This window comes from Toxorhynchites rutilus, chromosome 1 (genome assembly GCF_029784135.1).
Source record: "Toxorhynchites rutilus septentrionalis strain SRP chromosome 1, ASM2978413v1, whole genome shotgun sequence".
Classification (NCBI taxonomy): Eukaryota; Metazoa; Arthropoda; class Insecta; order Diptera; family Culicidae; genus Toxorhynchites; species Toxorhynchites rutilus.
Window position 1 is genome coordinate 76,342,047 of NC_073744.1, and position 27,046 is coordinate 76,369,092.

Consider the following 27,046-nt stretch of genomic DNA (forward strand, 5'->3'; position numbering starts at 1 on the left):
GTCGAAATCGATTGACGCAAAAATTTCATTAATCCATCATGAAATTACTGAGCATTAAGCGTTTGAAATTGGACAATTTTCACGATGTGCTCGATTTTCGATTTTCAATTTGTACCCCAATATGTTCACGAAAGACGTAATCCTACGTCAAAAGGTGGTTGATGAAACGTATGTTTTTGACGTGATATGTTTCATGTTAGTTGTTAGTAGAAAATGTAAAAATAAACAGTATTTTTGATCGGTTTTATGTAGTTTTTGTGGTAAGTGGAAAACAGTAAAATAAACTCTTTTGTTTCAAAACAAATTGATAGTCCTGAGAAGGACTGGAATGGTTTAATGGGTTGTACAGAATCTGCTGCGTTTCAGTCGGATGTAGCAGTTTAGTTTTGGGAGCGGTAGCTTTTACGGATTCGCTGATGCTTTCCTTGACTTTGGCGCCATCAGCTTCTGTGCGTCGATTTGCGAGGGTTTGATTGGCACCACCACGACGAGCTAAACGACGGATAGCGGGTGTGATACGATGCGATGCAATGCACTTCGCTCCTCTGCCTCCTTTGCCGCATCCAATTGTTGATGTGAAGAGGAGCCAGCAATGCACACTAGATTTAATTCGATGCTCTCCGCTGCTTCCTCTTCTTTACTCCCTTTACCGCACCGCATCCATCGTTGGTTGCCGATGGCTTCATCTCCTTTGCCGCACCGTATGGTGTTGGTTGATTTATAGAGCACTGCACACTAGAAGCCCAGATGTTTGCCGATCTGAGCGTTGAACGAGAATGAGAAATCCAAAAATGCTACCGTCCTTTTATATCAGTTGGTATGTGAGAAATAGGCGCCCGCACTCGCTCGCCATGCAAATATTTGACTTATCGGGGAACGAAAGAAGCGAAGCAGGCGAAAAAGAAATGACGTCAATTTCGACCAATCAGTACCGTTTGGATAGGGGTTGAGATTTTTCAATTGTTCGATAGTTAATTACATGATATATATTATTTTATTCAAGGTGAAAAATTGTTATAGAGTGCCGCAATGTTTTGATGTAAAAATCTCATTAATCCATCATGAAATTACTGAGCATTAAGCGTTTGAAATTGGACATTTTTCACGATGTGATCGATATTCGTTTTTCAATTTGTACCCCAATATGTTCCCGAAAGACGTAATCCTACGTCAAAAAACCTTTGGCAAAATCGGTTACCCCGGTCATATCGCTCATAGAGGAGGGAACAATTGTTTATGATTTTTATGAATTTTATGAATCAACCCATGAAATTACATGGGTTGTACCGGACTTGAACATTTGCTATAGATTTATTCAAGGCATGTTTACGTTAATGATGTAACATGAGTTTACGACACGCAGTACAGACAAAGCGATTGACCAATGATCCACGACCAAAAAAATTATTCAATCGACTACCAAAATGTCTTCAGAATCTCGTTCGTTGCAGTCACTTCAATGTTGTATTCGATAGGAATGGCACACACAAAATTGCTCGCCAAAATTGTGACGTTTATCGAATTTTCTTGAAACTTTCAGTAAATAAAGAACTACTAATGATGATGATTTGCTATATATATATACTCTTTTTTTCCATATGCCTGCATTTTTCTCTTCACTCAACCCATCATGCTTTGTACAACAAAATTCCAATTTTTATTAATAAATTGATTGTAAAATATATAGCATCGTTTTTTTTCAATATTTGATTAGTTAATTCAATGTTTTCGAACTAAAAGTGTTACTATCTGTCTAAGATAGTGAAAATGATCAACCACACTGCGTTTATAAATAAATCGATTCATAAATCGATGACACAATAATTTGAAGATTCAGAATAACGAAATACCACACCGACCATTTGGAAATCGGCAAGAATTTTTAGGTTGGAATAACAGCAGAAGATACTATCAGAACAATGTACAGCGAAAGGCAGATCGTTTTAAGGATATTCGTCGCAGTTTTTTCTTGGAGCTGATCAAGCAAATAAGAAAAAAGATTCGATTTTGATGATCCGACGCTCAAGGCTGCGGCAATGTTAAATCCCAGAAACTTTTTCCAATTTGACAAGCATTAACGTTGGGTTGGCTTTTTGTAGGTATTTGTCACATGGGACGATGTGATATTTGTTAGCTTATATCGATGAGAAATTTATGTTTCTTCATTGTAAGTGCACAAAATGCACTGCTTTGAAACACGATAAAAGAAAACAATACACATCCAACTAGTTCTACTCACAATTCAGGATATTTACCTACACGGCTGAAAAGATACAGTCAAATTTGTGTGTACAGTGTTTACCAAATACTCTCATTATGAATTTTGAAGAATAAACTCTTATTTTGTAACACGATAGGATCTTGGTTTGGTTTGTTAAACAAATATGAACAAAATTATTGGGAAATTTTTACATAAAATAATCTTAATTTTCTCAGATCTACATATCGCTAGATGTGTAGAACACATTTCCGGGTATAAAACTGCAATGATGCATTTGTCGGTTCTCATGACGAGGAAATACTGAATGAATTGGATTAATTTGCGATGTACATGTAATGAAACCATTAAAATGTCCACCACACTCTTCCATAAAACATTTCTCGAGGCAGTGAAACAATGTAACTTTACTTGACTGTTGCATCAAATAAGCGGCACTCAATTACACAGGCTGTGCACACAAGAAATAAACAGAATCCCTTCGTAAATAAGCAATCTTCTCCGAGCAAGGTGGAACAGGTGATAATCTTACAAATCTCGAACGTAACCCTCACGGAAATGCAAACACAAACGCGCATCATTGTATAACGGTTAAAGTAATAGACAAAGGCAGAAGTTAGAGACAAAAAAAAAGTTGTGTGGATGCGAACGACCCGTTCGACCCGTCCGACCCGTTCAATTGGCATGTGGAAGTGATGTTCCGTTGGCGGAAGGATCACTTGACAGGCGATTTACTTTGTCTAATAGTATTACGAACGACGTGGAAGTATAATAGTACCCCTGCTCACAACAGTCATGCTTATGTTTACGAAAGGTCAACGACGCTGGACACGCGACCGCAGCAACAGTGACACACTTGCCCGTGTTTGGACTTGGATTTCGCTGATTCGCATTTATTTAGTGCGCATTTTGTTTGCTCCTGGAAAGAGACACTTTAGCCTCTACTCCAGCGGATTTTGGATGCCTAATGAATGCCTGCTCAAGTGATACAGTTGTTGTTTATTTACATTGACATTCAGTGAGATAGGAATCACGCGTGTTGAATGCCCCAATTAGATAGCTTGTTTTGATATGTGATTAGTCTAGCCCGACTGTACTCTCTCATCCTGGAAATAAATCAACCAGTGTGTTTTTGGGTAATAAAGTTATGAAATATCAATGAAGAGTGATACGGTAAGCTAAATCCATACAGTCAATCGCAAATTGAGTGTACATATACTACTTGACGGTACTCTACTTTTATTTGGTGCAAAATAGTCTGAATTCATTTCTTCTTTTGGTGTATATTAAAAACACACACAATTAACTAACTATGCGCGCAAGAAAATTTCGCGAAAAGTTTTTTGCTAATTATTTATTCCTAAAAGTTGAAAAAAATTGTAGGGGGTTGTATCAAAGACACGACCGCTTAGGACATGAGACTACGCATTATTTTCACTTAATTTGCTTGTTTATCACTTCGGATATTATTAATAAATGCAGAGAAATTCATAAATCATTTTTTTAGATTATTTTCGGTGAGCCTGACAAGGGTAAATCATTAAACCTTGGCAATTCTAGAAACAGCGACTCTCTCTTGTCTTTACGAGAACAATACACGAAGAGGTCAAGTGTCGCAATTTGTTTCTTCATGTCATGCACGCATTGCACTGAGTATTCTTCCCGTTTCCGGCGGTCTTTTCCGCATTTGACACACACACACACACACTCGGCCACATGCGATTACATTTTTTTCTAACAACACTCACCGCTATTGAACATTCCTTAACCACTTCACTTTTTGTTTGGCAACCCATACAAATAACAAACATTGCAATATTTGTAAATACCAAGTGTTAGGCCGTTTCCTAGAATTCTCGGTTAAAACCATTTAGAAAGGTAGGAGATAGTTGCATCGAAAGGGGCCGTATTGCGTAGGTCCATGGTGGAGGCAATTTTGCGACTGGAACGCGAAACTAGATCACACATAGCATTCCAGCAGAAGAGTAATTTTCCTTGTGAGCCGGCAATGATCGATACAATGCAATTGCAATGCCAGATCCACAACGAGTGAAATATTCGCTCGTGTTCACAGGAAACGAAGTTGACACAAAATGAACAGAATGAGAAAAACAATTCATTCCCACTCGACGCTCGCCGGCAACGATGTTGCTTCGATATCCACCAAACGGGAAGTGAAAGTTTTCCCCGAAGGAGATGCAATATTTCAACGCTAGCGACAGCGTACATACTGTGCCAGGATGGAGTTTACGTCGAAAAATATTCTCTTTGCATTATCCTCTTCGTTGTTTCTATTCTCGCGGCTGCATAAGTTGCCCGTTATTGACAGCACGGTTGAGTAAGCAAACAAATGGACAGAACAAATGTATGGAAAAATAGTAATACAGGTCGGACTCGATTATCCGGAGACTCGATTATCCGGGATTCGATTATCCGGAATTTTACTCGATTATCCGGAGTATTTTATTTTTGATTTTCGGATATTTTGAATAATTTGTATAATAATTCTATATTGAATAGCTAATATGGGTATCAAAAGAAAGGGCTTGACTAGTAGAATGCAGTTATTCATGAAAAATGCAAATCCAAGATGGCGGCCACTACAAAATGGCGGATTACATATTTTCTCAGAATACCATCAATATGGGTATCAAACGAAAGGGCTTGACTAGTAGAACACAGTTATTTATGAAAAATGCAAATCCAAAATGGCCGCCACCGTAAGATGACGCCATATATATTTTTTTCAAAACCCCATCAATATGGGTATCAAATGAAAGGGCTTGACTAGTAGAATACAGTTATTTATGAAAAATGCAAATCTAAGAAGGCGGCCACTACAAAATGGCGGATAACCTATTTTCTCAGAACCCCATCAAAATGGGTATCAAATGAAAAGGCTTGACTAGTAGAACACAGTTATTCATGAAAAATGCCCAAAAATGTACCAAAACAAAGTTCTCGACTAGCAGAACAAAGTAGATAATGAAAAATCCAATTTCAAGATGGCCGCATGGATATCTGAAATTTGGAACATACATTTAATTTTACTGTCATTATAAAACTGCGTATTCCATGATCTTGAAAAATTTAATTCGCAAAAAAATGGCTGAATGGCTTGATATGGAGAATACACTACACTATGAACAACATAAATTCGAAAAGGTCGCCGCAACAAAATGGTCGACTATGTATTTTTTGCAATCCGCTCAGTATTGGGATCAAATGAAATGATTTGACTAAAATAAAATCGTGATTTTTTAAGATTTTGCTTGAATTTTTACCAGGAATTGTTTATATCGATATTGCAGCCAAATTAAGAAGCACAACTTCTGTGCGTCAAAGAACAAATTGTGGAGCGGTTAAAGAACTTCATTTTAATTGATAGAAACAATCTAGTTTAATATAAATTTTTAGGATAAAATTAATAATAACACATTAAAAATTATTAACTTTTAAGTGTTTCACTTCCAAAATGTTATTAAAATTCACTAATTTAGTTGTTCCACTGCTATATCCTGTACTAAATTTTCTCATCTTTCAAATGAAAGCATCAGAATCGTCTTCCGTAGCGTACTTTTTAATGTAGAGCCAGTTTGCAATGCATGCAAAAAAAAACAAATAAAGAAAAAAAATTGTTTTGACTCGATTATCCGGAGGATTCGATTATCGTGAAAAAAAATTAACACTCCGGATAATCGAGTCCGACCTGTATTTCTAGTTTTCATCATTTGAAGTCTTTACACATCAGGAGATTGTAATGTATAGCATATCGAATCTTAGAGAATTTCCGATTCGATTGGTATGCTAATCGTCAAAATCCGTTCCAAAAAATCAGAAAAAAATCCAAAATCCGTACCAGAATTTGTTATTAACGTCAACTTTATTTCATAAAAACGTGACCTGTTTTCTGATTGAAATACGTAGTCGTACGTAAAAAATCTCTATTCTAAACATTGCAGTATTGAGTATTAAATTTATCCACACAGACTAACCGAAACCGAAACAAGTCGGTTCGGATCAAGAAAAGTCGAACCAAAACAAAACGAAGTAAATTCTTAAATTGACTGATACCCTGAAGAACACTCAAATTTGTCTGATTTTTCAGATACGATTCTGATTTCTCCTGATTTTTGTACTTTTTACTTTATCAGAATGAAAATTATCCGTTAAAAATACTGTCAATAATTTCCTGGTTGGATATGAGAACTGTCATAAAAGATGTCCTAACACAAAACTGTACCAAACCTTTTATCAATATGTACAATCGTTGCATATCGACTGAATAAGCTATTCCGGAGTGAAAATCCCGAATTATCTTTACTACCCGCGAATATTTTGAGGCCTTTCAAAACAGTGCTAGATAATTTCATGGGCCCAGAATATTTATCGAAATAATAACAAGATAAAGTTTGAGAAACATGATGTGTATGATGTGTATGTACTAGTGACCGCAAAGTTATTGATGGAGAAATACGTTACATTCTCGAATTACTCAAGAGGAACTTTTTGAATACAAAGTCAATATAATAAGATGCTCTCTAATATTTGCTCGTCAGATTCAAAGTAGAAGCAGCTTCGATGGTGAAACTATAGTAAATATAGCTATAATCGATTCCCTCATATGATGAACAAAGATTCATTTCAAAGTATGTACGATGAATTCAAAGACATTCTGAATATTTTTTTCTGCAATTCACTGTAGTGATGCTGTAGCTTTCTGTGAAAAATATATAAACGGTAGGAGTATTTTATCTGACTGACAAAAACGACTAGAGTTTGCTAAGGTATATGTAAACAGACCTGAGGAGTCTTTTATACGGATGAGACTCAAAACCAATCTTTTTGAATCGGATGGAAGACAATTGGTGTGGAGGAAGCCAGGAATGGTTCTCCATATTCAGCATTTGGTTCTCACAGAAAAATTCGGCGGCGGCAGTCAGTTGATGTATGGTACAATGACGGCTTCTGGAACTGGAACCATGGAGTTTGTCGATTCGGCGATGGACAAGATGGCTTAATTGAACATAATGAAACGTAACCTGCAGTCTTCCGTGTAGGAATTGGATCTCTCTCGTGATTACTACATTCAACCGGATAATGACCCGAAACACACTGATCTCACACCGATCTTATGAGACCAGGGGTTTTCAAACTATTTTAGGCAATAGGCCCCTTTTCCAGAATTAAGTGATACCTCAGACCCCTATATGTCTTGTTCATACAAAATTTACTAATTGAAAGACTGCGGATGCGGATGGTTAACCTGTTATAAGGCCTTAACAACTATATTGCCACTCACAGAAAATATTTTTTTGCCGCATTTGAAATACTATTTCAATATATCGCTCAACCAAAAACTTCTAAAAGTAACTGACAGTAGTCCATTTCTTAGGACTGCTATAAATGTAGGATATTATTTTGGAAGTCATTTTTATGGAAAAAAAACGCGATTTCAGAGCGCGTTCTTCCTCATGTAAGGATTATATTCTCTGAAGTTTGAGTCGATTCCTTGCCTAGTTTCCACGGTCTTATAAATGGTTAAGTCAGGGTTACCCGGTATATTGTACAGAAATCTGGATGTTGGGAAATCATAAATCTGGATTTGTCTGGGTTTTTGTCGACATTTTTTATAATTATTGTGAATATTATTGAACGTTTTCACTAGAACGTTTTTTGATGTTTGTGGAAGCGGACATGGTTTGCGGATGATCAATGTCAATGAAGTACCTTTCTCAAGGCAGGTGAATAAGAAGTTTGGATTGAGTGTGTCCACAAGGGCCCTTCTTAGGACTAGAACTGCAAACATTTAAAGTATCTATAATCCAACACAATCAATCAATCAACATTTTTACGTCTGATGTGTAAAACATGGTTTAACAGTTATTTCTTCTTCTCATATATCGACGCATTATACTTAAACTTAATGGTTGCAGACATTTGCATCAAACCACTTTCTTCGATATTCAGTACGTTTTTTGGAATAAATTTTCTTAATTGCGGGATTGCCGTTTCACCACCACGGGTAGTTGTGACTAGAACTTTACCCCAAAACACGACTACATTGGTTCGTTCATCCGGACAATAGTATGAAACATCAATATTGTGCAGCTCTCTGAACTCCTCATCAATTTGCTAAATCATTTCTCTGAGAACCAGATTGAGAAAATTTACAGTAAACGGTAGAATGGTTTGATATTTTCTTCTAATGACATTGGACGAGTCCATCATGGTCAGATTGATCATAACCGAAGTTGAAGTTGATACATTGGCCTTAAATTCGTTAAATTCCGATCAATAGATATTTTTCCATCGCTTACGTTTTCCCTAATGAGTAGTTCAGTAATTCATCCATCTCGTCATACAACGTTCTAGAATTCGTTTCGGTAACCTGTATAAGGTCATAAATATTATACAATCACTCACGAACAGTATACCATCATTCCAATAGCTAGTTCTGGCTACTAAGGGTGCTCATAGACTGTTTGACCGAAGCCAAATATATGACTGAGAAAGCCAGCTCAGTCTGGCCTCCCGATCCCTTCGGTAAAATCAGCGATTCATTTTGAATAACTGTTTCAATAAACTAGCATAAGCTAGCTTTCCATGAGTTGGTTTGCAGAATTTTTGTTTAAATTTGGAAAAATCTGTGCATAGTGCGGAAAGTCTGGACTAGACAAAGGACGGTCTGGATATCTAGATCCTTTACCAAGTCTGGAAGATTCCGAACAAATCTGGGGGCTGACTACGGGTAAACTTGACATCATATTCCCATGAAAATAAATAGATGTAAAATTATATAAATATTAATTTTATTGTGAATATGTCAATACAAAGGACTCACAAATACTGGAGTAGGCAATTAATTTATGAAAAAAATATAGAAATCACACGTTGATGATAATTTTTTTCTTAAATCAGTGTTATGAGATGAACGCGGTGACTTTCTTTCTATTTCTACTAATGTATGAGTGTATTCAAGTTCCAACAAATTTCAGAACGCAAATGCCAAATGCACTTGCCAAATTTTTCATCTTTTACGAGCTTCATCTTTGTTCATATTGCGGCCGTCTTTCCTTCAGTGCACGGCTCACACGCATCATTGTCGGTAGAGGTCCCCCGTAATGGTTTCATTCGGTTTTAGCAGCTCATAGTACACATCACCCAGCTGGTCCCACCAAATAGACAGCATAACGTTCTGCCCGTGAATATTCCGCGCGGCCGTCGATGTTGATGCATGGCCGGGGTATCCATACATTGCCTGATGTTTAGGATTGTCGTAATGGACCCACTTTTCATCGCGAGTAACGATTCGATGCAAAAAACTCTTTCTTTTATGCCGTTGGAGCAGTTGTTCGCACGTGACGTCTCGTGGCTTCAATTCATACGGCACCCAATGTCCTATCTTTTAGATCATTCCCATTGCTTTTAAAGGATCGGATATGATTTGCTGAGCTACTCCAAGTGTATCTGCAAGTTCTTGCTACGTTTGTGACGGATCTTGATCGTTTCATCTTCAAACTTTTTTGGCGGTCCGGAACGTTCTTCATCTTCCATGTCAAAATTACCACTTTTAAACTGTATAAACCATGTCTGACCCGCCCACTCAGTTGGAGCATGGTCACCATAAACTTCCACCAAAATGCGATGACTTTCCGCAGTTTTTTTTTCTTCGTATTGAAGTAATGAAGTAACACTCCTCACAAAAACACTCTCGTTGGTACGAAATTCGACATATTCGAAGTGACAAAAAACTATGTTGTTTACGCTTCAACTTTTTGGCATATACTAAAAAAGACGCACAATGACAGTAGCCTTCCAACGAATGTCTGGAAATTTGATTCACTGGAATAATAATCAAGTTACGCCATCTGTTGTAAAACCGAAGAAACTTACCGGTACACCTAATACATATTTTTCTCTGTGACATAACAGTATCGTGATATTCATAATAACACCGAGCTCATCAAAGTTGTCACGACGGACGAGCTCTCCCGGATTCTACACACACGGTGGCAGCTGTAATAACGTTGTATACAACTCACTTTGTTTTCACCGTGAAGTAACGTTCGTGATCAGGTCAAGCATGTCCCATAAAAAAATGCGAAAATGTTATTCACTCATTTTTGGGTAGTTACCATTTTTTTTGGTATATTTTGGTATGCATAATTTTGAACATCGTCTGTCAAGTTGTGTAAAGAATGATGTGATGCAATATACTACATTTATCGGTTAGAAGTAGGCAGAAGAGAAAGTGACCAGTTTGCTTCTCGCGAAGAAATCTCCAAATCAAATTGTGGCAATTGTAGGATGCCAACTGGTTTACTGCACAAAACGTTTTATTCTTGTTGGGCCATATTCACGAAAACCCAGTAGAGTGGTGAAATCAGTCAGAATGTGCTATTGTTTGAATTATATCTTTTTGCAATATCACCATTCGGGAGTGATGCGTTTGTACCAATTGATTTCAATTAGTTCCAATACAGCTGTCGATATTCCATTGTAATCCACCCGGACGATATTTTTTCATCACGGAAACGTTGGAAGAAACTGCCAACGGTAGATTTATCCAAATTCAAGAACTTCGGTAGTTTTTGAACCTAAACATTCTTCTTTTGACGTAGAACTACGTCTTTCATTAAGGGTGTCAAATCAGAAAACAGGTCACGTTTTTATGAAATAAAGTTAACGTTAATAACTATTTTTGCCGCAAACGGATTTTGGCGATTTACATACTAAACGAATCGGAAATTCCGTAAGATTTGTTTAATATGCCATACAATAGAATCCTTTGGTTTGTAAATGGTTAAAATTCATGAAAACTTTAAGTGTTTCTATTTTCCCATACATTTGTACTGTCCATTTGAGTGCTTTCCCGAACAGAGATATCAATAACGAGCAACTTATCGACGACCAACGGAGGAGAAATCGTAGGATTTAAAGTCTCCGTGAACAAAGGAAAAGAAGAAGAATGAAGGGGAATACTTGCCTAGAGAATAAACAGTGGATCTCGCTGAGGCAAACTTTCATTCGGCATTGGACTGTTGCGTAATCCAGTTCACTTTGCTTTCGCTGCGCTTCGATCTAAGTTTGGACCCCACTCGTGGTAATCCAACTTGGCAGCAACCAAAATCAAGCTCCCTCCGCTGGTGGTGAATGCGATCGCTCTTGACGAACGAATTCGCATCGATGGGTGTTACAGCAGAGTGCAAGCTGTGTGGCCTAATTCAGTCTTTTTCCAAGCAGTTAACATTGTTTATTTTCCGTCTTCATAAGGGCTTCGTTGGTGCCTTTGAGAATGCATCAATGCTTAATGCTGACGTTATGGCGAAGCAGACGTTAAGGTTGTGCACCAAAAATTTATTTGGGAATACCAAGCATCTTGAATGTCTTACTGGAATGTTATAAGTTATTTGGGTTCGCGTGTCAGTCGCAAAACTGCCTTCAACTAGGATTGCATTTGCGCTAATATTGATCATAATGAAGCATTGCTACTGTTTTTCGAGGTTGTTATTAACAAAAAGAGTTTATTTCTCTTGTTTAGTCATCAAGAAAGTAAATGTTCTGGAATTTTGTATGTGATTAGATTTTGTACTGACTTCCTCCACTAAGGGTGACAGTTGCGCTTCTCTCGAGCATGAGAAAGTAATGCAACTCTTTTCGGGGCCAGTAATATTAACAGAAGCGTTTCTTTTGAGAATAGAACAAAATGATGAGAAATGTTTATATTGCTAGTAGTTTCAAGCCACCAATGTATGGCTCTGTATGCATGCTATGGTGAACGCTTGTTTGGCGCTTGGTTTACGCTTAGTTTGTACGAACGATATCTAGAGGTGCGATTCCTTTGAGGCAATACAAAATAACATGTAGCATGATATTTGATACTTGCAAGTGTTGTCATTGTTGTTGTTTACATGAAGTGCCAAAGATATATTGATGTAGTTATGAGATATGGAATAATGATGCTGGTGCAACATGTATATAATCGACTGTAGCCTAGTCTATGTCAATTTCGAAAAAGGCCACCGGAATAGCCTTCGAGGTAAATTTTCAATGCATTGGCATGGAATAAATTGCGACATACGATTGTTTTGCGAAGGCAAGAATGAATCATCAATCAATTATCGTCAACTGATTCTACAATGAAAAAATCATTTCAGAGATTATTCTACTAAGCAGTTGTTTCTAAAATTTCACAGCATTATAGAATAATATCCGAAGGTATAAACAAGTGACTTATATAAAATAACAGCATAGTTCTACGTCAACAATGCGGTCGTATCCTGGACACAACATCCTATAATTTTTTCTTTCGCCTTTCATATTATTTTAAACTGATGAAATCGTAACAAATAATCCACCACTGAAAGGGAATAACTTTCTATACAATCTGCTATCAAAACATTTAAGAACTGACCACTAGAAGCGCTGTAATTGAACTAGCAGTGCGTAAAACATCACGGTTTCAGGCTAAGAATCGCAATGTTTGTATCATTGGTTTATTTTTAAAATACACGCCATTCGTTAAACAACAGCCGTTTTGACAAGCGACCAACGTATAAGACGATTCTGCCTTGCCTACGTGTCGGGCCTTTATTATTCCAAATTTGGTGATGGCAATTATTTAATTCAATAAAAATCAATAAGTGCAGCAACTTTGAGTGGCAGGTTGAATTCAGTCTTCGCAGACAGAAACAAACAACACTCAACCGAGTCAACGAACCCCGTTCATGTGGTTGCGTGTTCCAAGTTCAACCCAAACCAATGATTGTTCCGCCGAGCAGCCAAAAAAATCAACATATCAATCATTTTCGAAGCCATGGAGCACAAAGTTGAAAAGTCACGCCATTGAATATTTTTACCGTGCCGGTTTGGCATGGTAAGCCTAGCGATGTTCACCTTGGCCTAGTGCTGCCAACCAGCAATGAGGTAGAGCAAGGTCACAAATGTTGCACTATGTGACCTTTTATAAACAAATTTACGTCGCTGCATACACATAAATATGCCTGAAGAATGTGACAGCGGGAAACAAGCGTGTGGAAGTTGGCATATTTCATGAACTCAGGCCATCGTGTCAATGGGTCACTTTTATATTCATATTCTTATTATATCTGCAAGATGACTTTAGCATTGTTCTTAATTTGATACATCGAGATCGATTTCATCCCACTGTGTCGACAGCGATACGATTCCATCTATTTACAAAGTATGGGATCGTGTTCTCTGCGTTTAAAAAAGGCATAAGTGGTGTAGAGGCCGACATGCAATATCATCCGAGAAATCTTACATAAGTAGATACGGAAGGTTTTTTTCTTGAATGCATGAAATTCCTGCAAATTGAAGCTTAGGAGTATGTGGCTTCATTTCGTTATCTGTCTTGCTACTTCGGTGATTGAATCTGTTCTGGATGCGGAACGGAACGTGTTTAACTATAGCGTGCAAAAATTATGTCACATGATCTGAGATATTAAAATTGCAACGAACTCTTTAAAGTTTTTACAATTCGCTAATAATTACACAAAAATTCGCTAATGCGCCTCGCATCACAGTGACTCGACGTGAGAGTGACTAAACAAAAAAGAATAATTTGCGCAGATAGCTGTAATCTTCTGCTTGTTGTGAATATGTCATAAAAACTCGATTAGGATTTGTTTTCCAGCCACCCAAATATTTGTTTAGCAAATCATATCTGTTGTCATTGCTGCTGAAATCACAAACTAGATCACGTGTTTAATCTATTTTTGCCTGTTTGTTTTTCGTTTGTATTCCACAGATTACCATTGTTCGCTTTGATTGATATTCATCTGGAGGCACCATTTGAGTGATGACAATTTTTTGTGCTCTCGTAACTATTATTACGTGTACAGCTGGAGTGGACCACGGGCCGCACGCATGATTGTGACCCATTAGCGAAACAACCTTTGCGAATCACCGGTCGTTCCTCTCGAGGAGACAAATACTGTTGCCTATGTGAGCTTGCAAAACCCTCGCTTGACGACCGATAATTGATCAGATAGCGGCGTGCCAACACCGGTCGCAACACGATGGGTGAGGAGAGTATAGAGTGCAACGAGGGTAAATTGATTAACAAAAACGGTGGATACAGTCCTGTGAAACAATCGAATGACTACGACCTGATTAGGAGTGACAGCCAGAAGAAGATAGGTATGTTTATTGGGTAGATAACTTATGAAGTACATGTGATAGCATAGATAAGAGATGATGCGAGCGATATTATGGGACCTTGAATGTCATTACGCTGTAAATTATACTATTATCTATTGGCGTCAATATATTGGCTGCATAACTTCCGTTCCATCGCAATTCAGCCCATCTTGAACTTACATCCACGTGGACAGAAAAACTACGATTTTAGAACCACCCCCTCCACCTCCGTGAACAAGCGTGGACATTGACTCTACCCATCCCCCAGTTGTCCACGTGGACATTTTTCCATATATATTCCATATAGAGAAAATCACATGTGACGAGTTTGGGTTTTGTTGAAAAGCCCCAAGTCTCTAGTTCTTAAAAATACCATAATGCGTTCAAATTATCCAATTTTTTTTTATTTATAACAATTTTTTTCAAAGAGAAATTATGATCATGGTTTGTCCGAAAAATGATCAAAAATCTGGTTCCAAAAACCACCATTTTTGAACGAAGATATTCGAATTCTCAAATAGATGTTACATTTCTTATTGCTCTGAGTTTACTGTCATCACATTGACCCATTATGATTTTGGCTTTCTTCAAAATATTGCTTTTTCTTGATCATTATGAAAGTGAACAGCGCTCAGTACAGAGAAACTTCATTTCTGCTACTCGCGAAGGACACCACATACAAACTGCTGCGCGTGAAGGTGAACTTTATAAACCTTCAAAACATGTGAATCCAGTAAAACTGTAAAACTACGGTAAATCATGGAAAAAACAATTTTTTTATATGTTTGAAGATATTTGAATACCTGATTTGATACAGGTGCGCTGAATTAAAGCATTCAAAAAAGTGACAAACCAAATTCATATTTTCGACTGGACAAACCAACAACATTTACCCTAATTCTACAATAGCGCATACAAAATACAGTGATGTCTCAATTAGATCACAGGGTGTTTTTATCACGTCTCGTTTATATCACTCTCGATTGTATTTCGTTTTTATCACGTTTTTAGAAACAAGAGAAATAATATGCAAATTCCAATTCGTCGTTGAGTTATTGAGCAAAAAATTAGGATCATGCAGAAAAAATATTTTGAAGTATTCATACCAGCTCCAGTGATCGTATTCCGTATTCACGTAGTTTACGGAAAGTTTTCTTTATTTGGAATTTGTATCGAATATTGCGCATTTCTTTTGAAAGCCTCTCGTACTATTTTCATAAGCTCAGAATCAACAACTATGGATGGTTCTGAGCACCTTTCTCTTTTATTTGGAATGAGATGTACGGCCTGTGCCGTTTCTTGATTTTGATCCGTGTAAGAATCAGAAGTACAGTATTTTATTTCGTCAATTTTTGAAGTTCCATTTGGAGATAACCGGTGATACATTTTTGTAACAACTTTTGCGAACTGAAGTTTGTACTTATTCCCTTGGAACGACAAATGGGCGAGATAAAAAATCCTCCGGGACGTGAATCCAATCGGTGGTATGTTAAAAAAATATGAGCTTTGACTAGTCTTTCACGATATCCAACTTGAATGTTATAGGAAGTGACCCCTTCCATAACAAGACTTACGTGACCTGAGCACCAGAAAGTTGGATATTGAAAATAACATTGTAATGAAACTAAAAGAATGATTCACTAGCAAACTGAGAAATTTGTACATAACATTGGAACATTGGCATAACATTGGAATGCCAATTGCAGTATCTATTGCTCAACCTGTACCAGTGAATAATTCGAAATATAAAACTAATCTACCGTGAAAAATTAGAATCCTCGATCATGTTAAATTCAGAAACACTGAAAAATACGCTAGAAAATGTTGAAAGATGTATTATTTTAGATTTTTTGACTATTCGAGTCTTGGCACCATGTTTTTGTTTCCATGTCAAACTTTTTTTATGATTCCTGCTTGTGAAATTCGAATAGTTTCTCCGTAACTCGAAGAAGAAAGAATGTGTCACAGTGTCACATGTTATCAGTATAGAAAATGGGCAATTAGAAAGGATTGAGGACATTGATTTTGAGGAAGATGAAGAATATGCATACAGATCTCAACTGGAAATAACAAATCTGAAATATGTGATCAGTAGAAGATGATTCACACAGAATGACAGTAAATAATTCGTGTTATTAGATTGAAAGCGTAGAACAAATAATTTTTATAGTATACGAGAAATATACCAAAAATTGCTGTGAGAAAAGATTTGCAACAATAATCTCGATATGTTATGTTGCATTGTGTAATACTATGTTGCATTACAGTTCATGTGATAAATAATGTAATAAATGTTTTTCTATATATTTTGCATGTCACAGTGAAAAAAGTGCATAAATTAGACATAATGGAGATAAAACGCAGATTTTTTTAGTGCAAAAAAAACTTTTTCGAATGTATCACGTTTCCATTTTTTTTAACGTGATATAAACGAGACGCAACTGTATTTTTTATACCATTCGGAATTGTGTGTATAGATTACTTCCAAAGTGTTTGTAAGGCAATATTACACCAAACAACTCTCGACTTAGTGGGCCCATGCTTTTTTAGAGCCTATAACGGTGATTTCGTTCCATTTTGATTATAATCTTATACCAAATGATCTTCTTTTTGAAAAATAAAAGCAGATTGGGTCTATTAGTAGTCGTGGTTATTCTCGATCCTTCGATGTCTCTTCTAACATTACTCTAGAAATTATTTGTATTGCTCTTCAGTTTTATTCTAATTCCATTTCATGTATTAATTACACCTCCCCAACCAAAATATTCTAGAGTTTGGGCACTCAATCAACGGGAAAATTGCAATTATGGCAGTTGGATAGAATGGTGGTTGAAGGTACTGAACTGAAAATTCGTATTTTCTTTAGATGGAAAACTAATGCTAAACTAATGTTTTCAAAGAGTTTCACGATTTTCAAATGCGTATAGCAATTATTTATAAATTCATGTAATGATCCGATCAACAAAAATTAATAAATTAAAACCCAAAATGCTAGCTCTTTAAAATCGTCGTTATGCATGAACTAGAAACTGAGCGCCTCCAGAAAATTTCCGAAGCTCGATGGTCTACCAGAAACGTAATGAATTCAATCCTGTACGCGAGTACAAGCAAAACTCGTTGGCCAATTGAGTGAAAATTCTCTCGTAACTTCTTTTAGTTGTTTGAGATGAACTATTGTACATAATTCGAAGTTATGAAGTAAAGTGCTTGACTAATACGGGTATTTAAGTCATGGATTTTGAATTTACAACAATAGCTTATAGTATTACATACATATCACCACCAAGTTATGGTACATAGTGTCAGTGCTGATCTCAATAAATGATAACTCAATAGTGATAACTAACTCAATAAAGTTGTTAATTGGCTTTATTCGGGAAAGATAGATTTAACGTCAATTTCGTTCAAAAGAGTTGTTTGTTTATTTATTGTGCTTAAATATGATAATTCCAGCTGTCCAGTTTCTATAAGACCATTTCAAAATTCATAAGTATTATCAATAAAAAAATTCAAAACGATCTGCTGATTTACATGTTAATAATTGGCAACCTTGCCATTTCGGCTAATAACCTGGAAAATTCGTGTTGACATACTATTTACCAAATTCTGCTGAACGGATTTCTCGATATGCTTCCATGTTTCTGAAATTGCGACCTTGATCTCTCTTCAATCGTGGTGTACCGCTTTCCCTCAGTGTAAATTCTGCGTACAAGGATTTCCCTAAGATTTTTAACAAGCTTTCCGGTTGCACAGAATCCCGCCCAAACCATGCACGAGCCTCCACCAAAAATACTGTTCCTCCTCCCGCAAATCACGATGTATATAGCAAAATATATTCTTTTGGAAATATTCTTTTTCATAATATACCATGCCCACTGTAGGTTCATGTGAGCTTTGGCAAAACTCAGACATCTTCCGATATGAGATGGTGTACGATTAGGAGCTTCAACTTTTTAAGCCCTCTTTATGTGAGGACTTTTTACCAAAACTTGACGAATTGTCACACGAGAAACATATAAATTCCAATATTCCTTTATTTGCATAGGCGATTTTAAGGTATTCGAAGCAGTTCTAACTAGTTCCCGCTTATCCCGGTCAGATTTACGTGGAGCTCTCTCCTTCTTACCGTATTCTTGAGGATTTGTCAGATAATTGAGCACTACTTGATGGGATCGCCTAATTCAACAAACAATTTCTCTGATACCAACATTTTCTTGGTGAAATGCATCGATTTGTCTTGGTTTATTGATCAAAACAACTAAAACAACGGAAAATGTAACTGGTCTCATACAAATTTGAAACTTGAAAAATACAAAAACATCAATTTACGCTCAGCGCCTGCACACACTCATCATGCAGTGTATGGTGGTCACCAATACCTACAAACTAGAATATAAATTGAAGCATTTTTTATTTACAATGACACAAATCAGCATGATCATCACCTGGTTCTATAGAAATTGGACAGAGTGTAGGGAGGGATCAAAATTTGAACATTCTTGAAAATGCAGAACTGTTTTCATTCATTTTTGAAAACGGATGTGAACTTGTTTTCCAGAAATATTTATTCAACCTATCCACGTAGATATCTGAAGAACATAAATGCATTACAGATTTCATTTTGAATATATTTTTCGAAAATATTCATTTAACGTGTCTACGTGAACTTTATCTATACCTCCTCCTCCTTCCTCGCCGTGAACAAGCGTGGACATTTTCTTTATTTCATTGGAGTAATCTTCTCTCGTCCTTGATAAAGCTGATAGAACTTTGTATGGCTCGATACAAGGAGCCGTACAATTATTTTAATGTTTTATCGACCTATCCGATTCCAAAATGCCCTCAAAAATCGCTGGTCGAACCAACTCCGAAAATACTATCGTTGTCTCATAGTCTCATAGAAATTTTCGCTTGACTTCCGTTTTTTTAGCTGACCGGAAGTCCTCATTTTGGATTCCGAAATGACATCAGAGATCATTGCCCCGCTGACCGATCCAGTTCCAAAATTGCCCAAATTGTGGCGTCTGTTGGCCATTTCCCGTTGACGTTGACAAGTTTCTTGTTAACTAACCGGAAGACACCATTTTGAATTTCAATATGACCAGAGACCGATATTTAACTTTAGCTGGTCTAGATTATTCAGAAAGAAATACTGTTTATATATTGTATAATGCATTATTTTTCTATATTGCAAAAGAAATGTCAGAAGTTTCAGTTTTCGCGCAATATATTATACAACCTTTCAATAACAAAAAAGCACGTTGAATTTTATTGCACAAACTCCCAAATGGTGCAAGAATACTGAGCAGGCAACTCGGCCGCTTCATTGCAACTAATCACATTTTGATATCCATTCGATTTTCTACAACCCGCAATGGTTCTAAATTTAAACCTCTGGAACATCTCATCCCGGGCGGTTTACCCATATGAACAACACACTCGTGTGTTGTGTTTACTCATTCGCAGCACGTGCCCTTCTAGAGAGAAAACGCCAAATCGAATTCATCTTATTGGTCCAGCCATGAGCTAATTGGTCCTAGAGATTCCCACACCGTCTTGGCACGAGGTCAACGCGGAAAAGTTTATCTGCAATGAAACATTGATGCGTCAGAGGCGAATGGAGGATGTAAATCACCACGCATATTTCGAACTATATATATATATTTCGTGCTAATGAGAAAGACCTTCACGGAGTTAGGATGGAAAGCGCTCATGCAAAACAAAACAATTTCGTGCGGTAAAGTTCCATTCGGAAGAAAACAAGTGCTTAGATGCTGAATGATATGGCGCACGACGTTGATGGAATTGTTGCTGTGCGATTTCATTAAGTTCAATTGATCCAATTTCTCTCTTCTCAACTTGACATGGGAATTGGACCCATTTATGAAGAGCCTGATGCGAAATCTGATAATGATAAATTTGTGCGATTGGAGAAGAATACTAAAACATAACTTTCATTCGCTGATAGGTTGGTTTATAAGGACCGTCCGGGTAAGACCCAAAAAAAGAAAAGTTTTTGGAGGGTGTATTCAATAAAATATTGCATATACAAAATTACTCACCAAAATTAACCCTTTTATAGAATTCTCTTGAAGCTTTCAGTAATTAAAAAACACTAATAAGTGATGACTTTTCTAACCCATTTGTTTATTTATTTTGGCTCATTAGCATTTTAGCTGTAACAGAGCCGGATTTTTATCGTGTACATGTTACTTGTTTTATCGTATCTATAAATTATACATTACACAGTAGCCATTTTCAGGCGTAAGAGTATTCCTTCTGTTTTTCCATTGTTTAGTTAGACTACCGGATAGCGGAGACAGTTGAACAACCCGATGTTTCTTGCAGAGCTGAGCAGTTGTATGGAAGAATCGATCTACATTCGACCGCGGATGGATCCCCATCGTGATGATCGTTGCATGGACGTAGTTATTATATAACAGCACAAAGATGGTCAATTGAGGGGCCTGAGTTTTGAACTCACGATCGATCCCAAAATAATTCCTCCGTATTCGTGGACCAATTTACTCTCTATCCGACTGACAGACCCGGAAGCAATTTTAAATTGTTCAAATTTGAATGAAAATTATGACTTGATGTACATAGAAAACATAGACGTGACACAAATTTTTCCCCATTTGCAGAGAATGTGTTACTTTTTTTTACATAGAACACATATTTGATATGTGGAACAAATTTTCATTGATTATTTTTGTTTTGAAAGCGTGTTTATTCCACCCAAACATCCATTATCATTTTTGCTTAACAGAAATTGAACACGGAGCTCAAAGCTGTATATGTCTAATTGCGTGGCAAGGTTGCTAGATTCGCACAATTCGATTGGACTTGAGCCGAACGGATTACAGAACGCAAAATTACAATCCGTTCAAGTTCTGGCTCAATCGGTTTTCAGAATACGGGTGAGTGATTGATCTGGAATTTCTGAGGAAATCACACTATCGAATTCCCAAGGCCTTTTTTGGTACTGACCAAAGTAAAAATGTATATATGAGGTAATGCTCGCTTCTTCCATTCTACTTGGTACATCCAGAAAAAGGTAGGACCGAACCTGGCCGGACTTCATTTTCGTTTGAACACACGTGCTGTAGTGTCGTGACAATGCATCGTGTTTTGGTCTGGCAATAGAAAAGACTGTGTCGGTTTTGTTTATGATAGCGTCTCGCAAAGTAATGTATTCTACCTCCCGTCGCTATTGTTGATTGTGTCGTAGGACTTGCAGTCGTTCGTTTGTGACAACGATAAATTCTAGATTATAGTTTCTTCTTCGAATCACAATTTATTCCATCGCTGTGTAGTCGCCTTCTATGATTCCAGCAACGCTTGCTTATTTAACTTACACACTTGCTCTTCTCTTTAGCTGCTGTTTTATCAGGATTGATGAGAATAGCGTGATTGTCATTTTGTATTTCGAGCAACTGTCATTTGAAGTATATCAATAATTTATTACGCTCATTCGATGAGGCTTCCAGCTAGCCGGCGATGCGCCTGACTTTAGGCGAATTGAGGTTACTTGCGCGTGTGTGGATGAAAGTTCGATGAAGCGCATGTAACGCCATTATTTTTTAACCTAAACATCGGGTTTTTCGATAAGAGCGCTACGAAAGTTGTTTTAACACTCTGATCGCCCCGTCACCCAGAATAGGCACTTAAATGTAAATATGGGATATGTAAAATAATCGAAAATTGAAAACATAAAATTATAGTTTTTATACTATACTTTCAAACGGTTTTATTTAGCATGACCTATTGTAAGTATGTTTATCTGTAGGGTTCTCACACATCAATAGAAATTTAACCCCCTCCTGTTGGCCGATTGATCTGAAATTTGGAACACACCTGTATCTCTGCTATCGTTATAGAACTGTGTATTCCATGATCTTGAAAATCCAAGATGGCGGCTGCTACAAAATGGCGGACTACATATTTTATCAAAATCTCATCAATATGGGTATAAAATGAAAGGGCTGACCAGTAGAACACAGTTATTTATGAACATGCAAACTCACCTTTTTTTTCTAATTCATCTATATGGTATCGAACAAAAAGGGTTTGATTGGTAGAACATACTTATTTGTAGAAATGCAAATCCAAAATGGCTATATATGTTTTTATTTCAAACCCCCATCAATATGGATATTAAATGAAAAGACCTTGCTAGTGACATTAGATCATTAAAAATCCAAATTCAAAATGGCTTATTACTTTTGTTTATACAACTCCCGTATATCGCGATTCCACCCCAAATCAGTCGGTTGCTGACCCGACCGTCTACGATGTTTTTGAAACTTGGTAAATTACCTGAAATTACGACTGATTTTTTAAAAGGGCGTAATTAAAATGATTGATTTCAAAAAATTGTAACTCAAAAACCCCTGATGTCTGAGTAAAATATGATGCTCGATGAAGTTATTGGAAAATCAAAAAACCGTTACATTTTGAATGTACTGTTAAAAAACCATTCTCAAAAATGTAACTTAATATTAAAATTTTTTATATTGGGTTGGGGAAAAAGGAATGTCGAATATTGTCAATATATGGCAACACTTAAACATACCTTGTGTTGTACTTATCGCATCGGGTCATACTATACGGCTATTTAAAGACGACAATCTGTGCTACAAGTGTCGTTTTGACAGTGTTGTGACAGTGTTATAGCGCGTCAAAGAGTCCACCAAGCAAGAAATTCGCCATATTTTACGTTTTTACTACCTGCGAGGTAAAACAGCAACGAAGGCGGCCGAAAAAAATCGTGTAGTTTATGGACGCGATACTGTAACGATTCGCACAGCACAGCGTTAAGGCTGTTTTAGACGATGCCAGTCAGCGCTCTAGTAGAAGTATCCAGTGAACAGAGAACAGACACTCTGTTCAAGTTAGAGGCCAATTACTTGTTCGATACTGGTACAAGTAACTTGAACAGAGTGTCTGTTCTCTGTTCACTGGATACTTCAACTAGAGCGCTAACTGGCATCGTCTAAATCAGCCTTTAGTTTGATCGATTTCGTTCTGGTGTAGTGGCTGTCGAAGATACACCCCGTACTGGTAGGCCAATCGTCGTGGAAACCGATAAAATCGTTGAAATCATCCAAGTAGACCGGCATGTGAGCACTCGCTCGATTGCCCAGCAACTGGGTCTAGACCATAAAACCGTACGGAACCATTTGCAGAAGATTGGATTCCAAAAAAGCTGGATGTATGGGTGCCACACGAGTTGACGCAAAAAATTCTTTTATACCGAATCAACGCCTGCGATGCACTGCTGAAACGGAATGAACTCGACCCATTTTTGAAGAAGATGGTGACTGGTGATGAAAAGTGGATCACGTACGACAACCTAAAGCAAAAAAAGTCGTGGTCGAAGCGCGGTGAGCCGGCCCAAACCATCGCCAAGCCCGGTTTGACGGCCAGGAAGGTTTTGCTGTGTTTTGGTGGGATTGGAAGGGAATCATCCACTATGAGCTGCTCAACTATGGCCAGACTCTCAACTCGATTCCGTTTGAAGCAGGTGATTGACCAGAAGCGGCCAGAAATGATCATAAGGAATAGTGTTGTTTTCCACCAGGTAAACGCTTGGCCTCTCTCATCTTTGATGACCCGGATGTCCTATTGCGCCCACCGTATAGTCCGGACCTGGCTCTGATTATCATTTCTTTCGGTCCATGCAAAACGCTTTTGGTGATACTAAGTTGGCCACAAAAGAGGCTTGCGAAAACTGGCTGTCTGAGTTTTTTGCTAATAAGGAGGGTGGGGGGGGGGGTTTATAAGGGGGATAATGAAGTTGCCTTCTAAATGGCAACAAGTTTGCGAACAAAACGGCGCATATTTGACTTAAATTGAATAATTTTAAGTATGATAAATAAAGCGTCAAATTTCGATCAGAAATACGACAATTCTTTTACCCCAACCCTATATCTTTATGTTGTTTATAGTAAGTTCTTCTAACATATCGTCTAGGTCTTCACTTGCGTATAGTGCCTCAATATTCGAATCGGAGCTCGATGAGATAATACTCGAAACTTTTCCTCTAGCGCTTCGCACTATTTCATCGTCACTACTTCCCTCGTTTTTAGATTTACTATTACGCCATCCGGTGAACATTTTGAGGATGAAAAAAAAGCATCTAAGAAAAAAACTTTTTGGAATAAACAGAGGCCTATCCGAGTTGCGCAATTATTATTCTCATTCTCAGAAAAAAAAACTTGCAACTTGCCTCTACTTTTAGCATTGTATCTATCAAGCGCAAAGAACAATGAAAACGAAACGTGGAAAGTCGGAGTTGCCGAATGAATTATGACGATTATTTTCCCAGGCTGGGGGCTGCCGTAGAAATGAAACACAAATTTCTAAATTTCTCGAGAATTAATCAAGCAAATGAAACGAAATTTGCCGTATGAAGGTTTTAGGGTGCGATAAATGATTCTATGGTGGTTAGATACTCCTCCCCCCTCTCTTAGGGGGGACTGCCATACAAATGAAACACACATTTTTGCATTACTCGAGAATTAATCAAGCAAATTAAACCAAATTAGGCATATGGAAACTTTAGGGTGAAATAAATATTTCTATGGTGGTTAGATACCCCTCCCCCTCTCTTAGAGAGGGCTGCCATGCAAATGAAGCACAAATTCCGGCATTACTCGAGAATTAATCAAGCAAATGAAACCAAATTAGGCATATGAGGGTTTAAGGGTGCAATAAATAATTCTATGGTGGTTGGACATGCCACCCCCCCTCTCTAAGGGAGGGGGGGCTGACATACAAATGAAACACCAGCTTCTGCATTACTCAAGAATTAATCAAGCAAATAAAACCAAATTTGGCATGTGAAGGTTGTAGGGTGCAATAAATGTTTTTACGGTAGTGAGACACTCCACCCCCCTCTCTAAGGGGGGGGGGGGTCTGCCATACAAATGATACACAAATTTCTGCATTACTCGAGAATTTATCAACCAAATGAAACCAAATTAGGCATATGGAGGTTTGAGGGTGCAGTAAATGATTCTATGGTGGTTGTACATTGGACCCATGAACAGCGCTTGGTAAGAAAACGTGGGTGTGATAACGAAAAATAAATTTTGGGCGAGACAAAGTTTGCCGGGTCAGCTAGTTCTCCAATAAAATTGTAGTTATTTATCGTCATCGAATATAGTATATAAAGCAAGTACGTTCAGTTGAATTTCATTTTTTATTATCATTGGCAACACTGTATAATTGGCTGAAAAATGATTTTTATAAGTTTTCTAATATATTATCAGCAGTCGGTTGATTTCATTCCGATTCAATGGAAAAGTAGTCCTGAATCGAACCCGAATTCATTATTATCGTTGCCCTATTATTTCTCTAGCGCACCGACAGTTGAATTTGGCCCCGCAAGAAACTCGACCAAATCGCTCTGGGCGACGAAAGTGTTAAAAAAAATAAAAACGGTTTTGGATATCAATGAAATTATTTATTCATGTGAAACTACATTTGATGCCGTTGTGTATGGAAATCTATTTTCTTTTGCATGGCCACCACGGGCACGCTTGAATAATTCCAAACGCTGAATCCAATTTTCGATGGTTTTCAAGCATAAATCGGCCGATACTGCTGCAATTTCACGTTCGATATTCGTACGAAGTTCATCAATCGTCGCTGGCCTGTTGGTCAAGATCATAGACCTGACGTAGCCCCACAGGAAATAGTCTAACGGCGTCAAATCGCACGACCGAGGCGGCCAATTGACTGGCCCATTTCGTGAGATAACACGCTCACCAAACTTGGTTTTCAATAAATCGATTGTTGAATTCTCGCGTAACTTTTGAAAAGGTCCTATGTAACAAATGTAAACAAATCGAGTTAATGGATGCACGCTATTAGTTTTCAATCATTGAATGTATTACGAAAACAATCGTTCACGTATCTATCTTCTTCATCTTTTTATCGCCGATACAAAAAATATCCAATGTACAGATTCGAATTTTAAGCACCCGGCTGTTACTTCGGACGCCACTTTCCTCCGACGGCCGAAACGCCCGAAGTAACAAAGCAGTCAATACAACTCGCAGTCGTACTTCGGTCGTTTTGGAATTTGTTTCTTACAGATGTTGTTATCGATTTCAGTGCAATTCAACGAGTGATAACAATAATAATCAGTCTTTAGAACGAAATGCTGATATTTGGATTGTTGTTTATTAGTTAGTTTCAAATTTTTATAGTGCAACGTAATATGTACAATGTGGAAACGCGGGCAGTCAAAACGTCCAATGTAACATTTTTCGCTTCGAGACTTCAACCTTAATCTCAAATCACGGAACAATAGTTACGATTGGTTTTACGGAGTTATTCTTGACAGCTAGTGGTGAAAACAGTGATAAAGATTGATAGCTTTTAAGACAATTCGCGAAATAATGTTCGGGTATTCAACTACGTTTTTCTCGAGTTGGCGAAAATGTTACATTGGACCTTGTCAAAAGTTACGCGAGAATTCTTTGTGCGGCTTGTGGCGCCGTCCTCTTTAAACCACATATGGTCCAAGTCCATATCATCCAATTCGGGCCAAAAATATTCGGTTCTCATTGAGCGGTAGCGATTCTCATTCACAGTAACGCGCCGGTCATGACCATCACGGAAGAAGTCGCCGCCGGACCATAAACCGCACCA

General features: G+C 37.5%; 1 protein-coding gene across 2 annotated transcripts in view; it reads left to right on the plus strand.

Moving 5' to 3' along the window:
- Nucleotides 1-27,046, plus strand: part of LOC129762213 (monocarboxylate transporter 12) — a 63,855-nt gene that overhangs the window by 17,992 nt on the left and 18,817 nt on the right. For both annotated transcript variants that reach the window (XM_055760265.1, XM_055760267.1), the window contains exon 2: nucleotides 13,992-14,383. In XM_055760265.1, coding sequence (XP_055616240.1) covers nucleotides 14,263-14,383 — 121 coding nt within the window. In that variant the 5' untranslated portion in view covers nucleotides 13,992-14,262. The remainder of the gene's footprint in view (nucleotides 1-13,991; nucleotides 14,384-27,046) is intronic.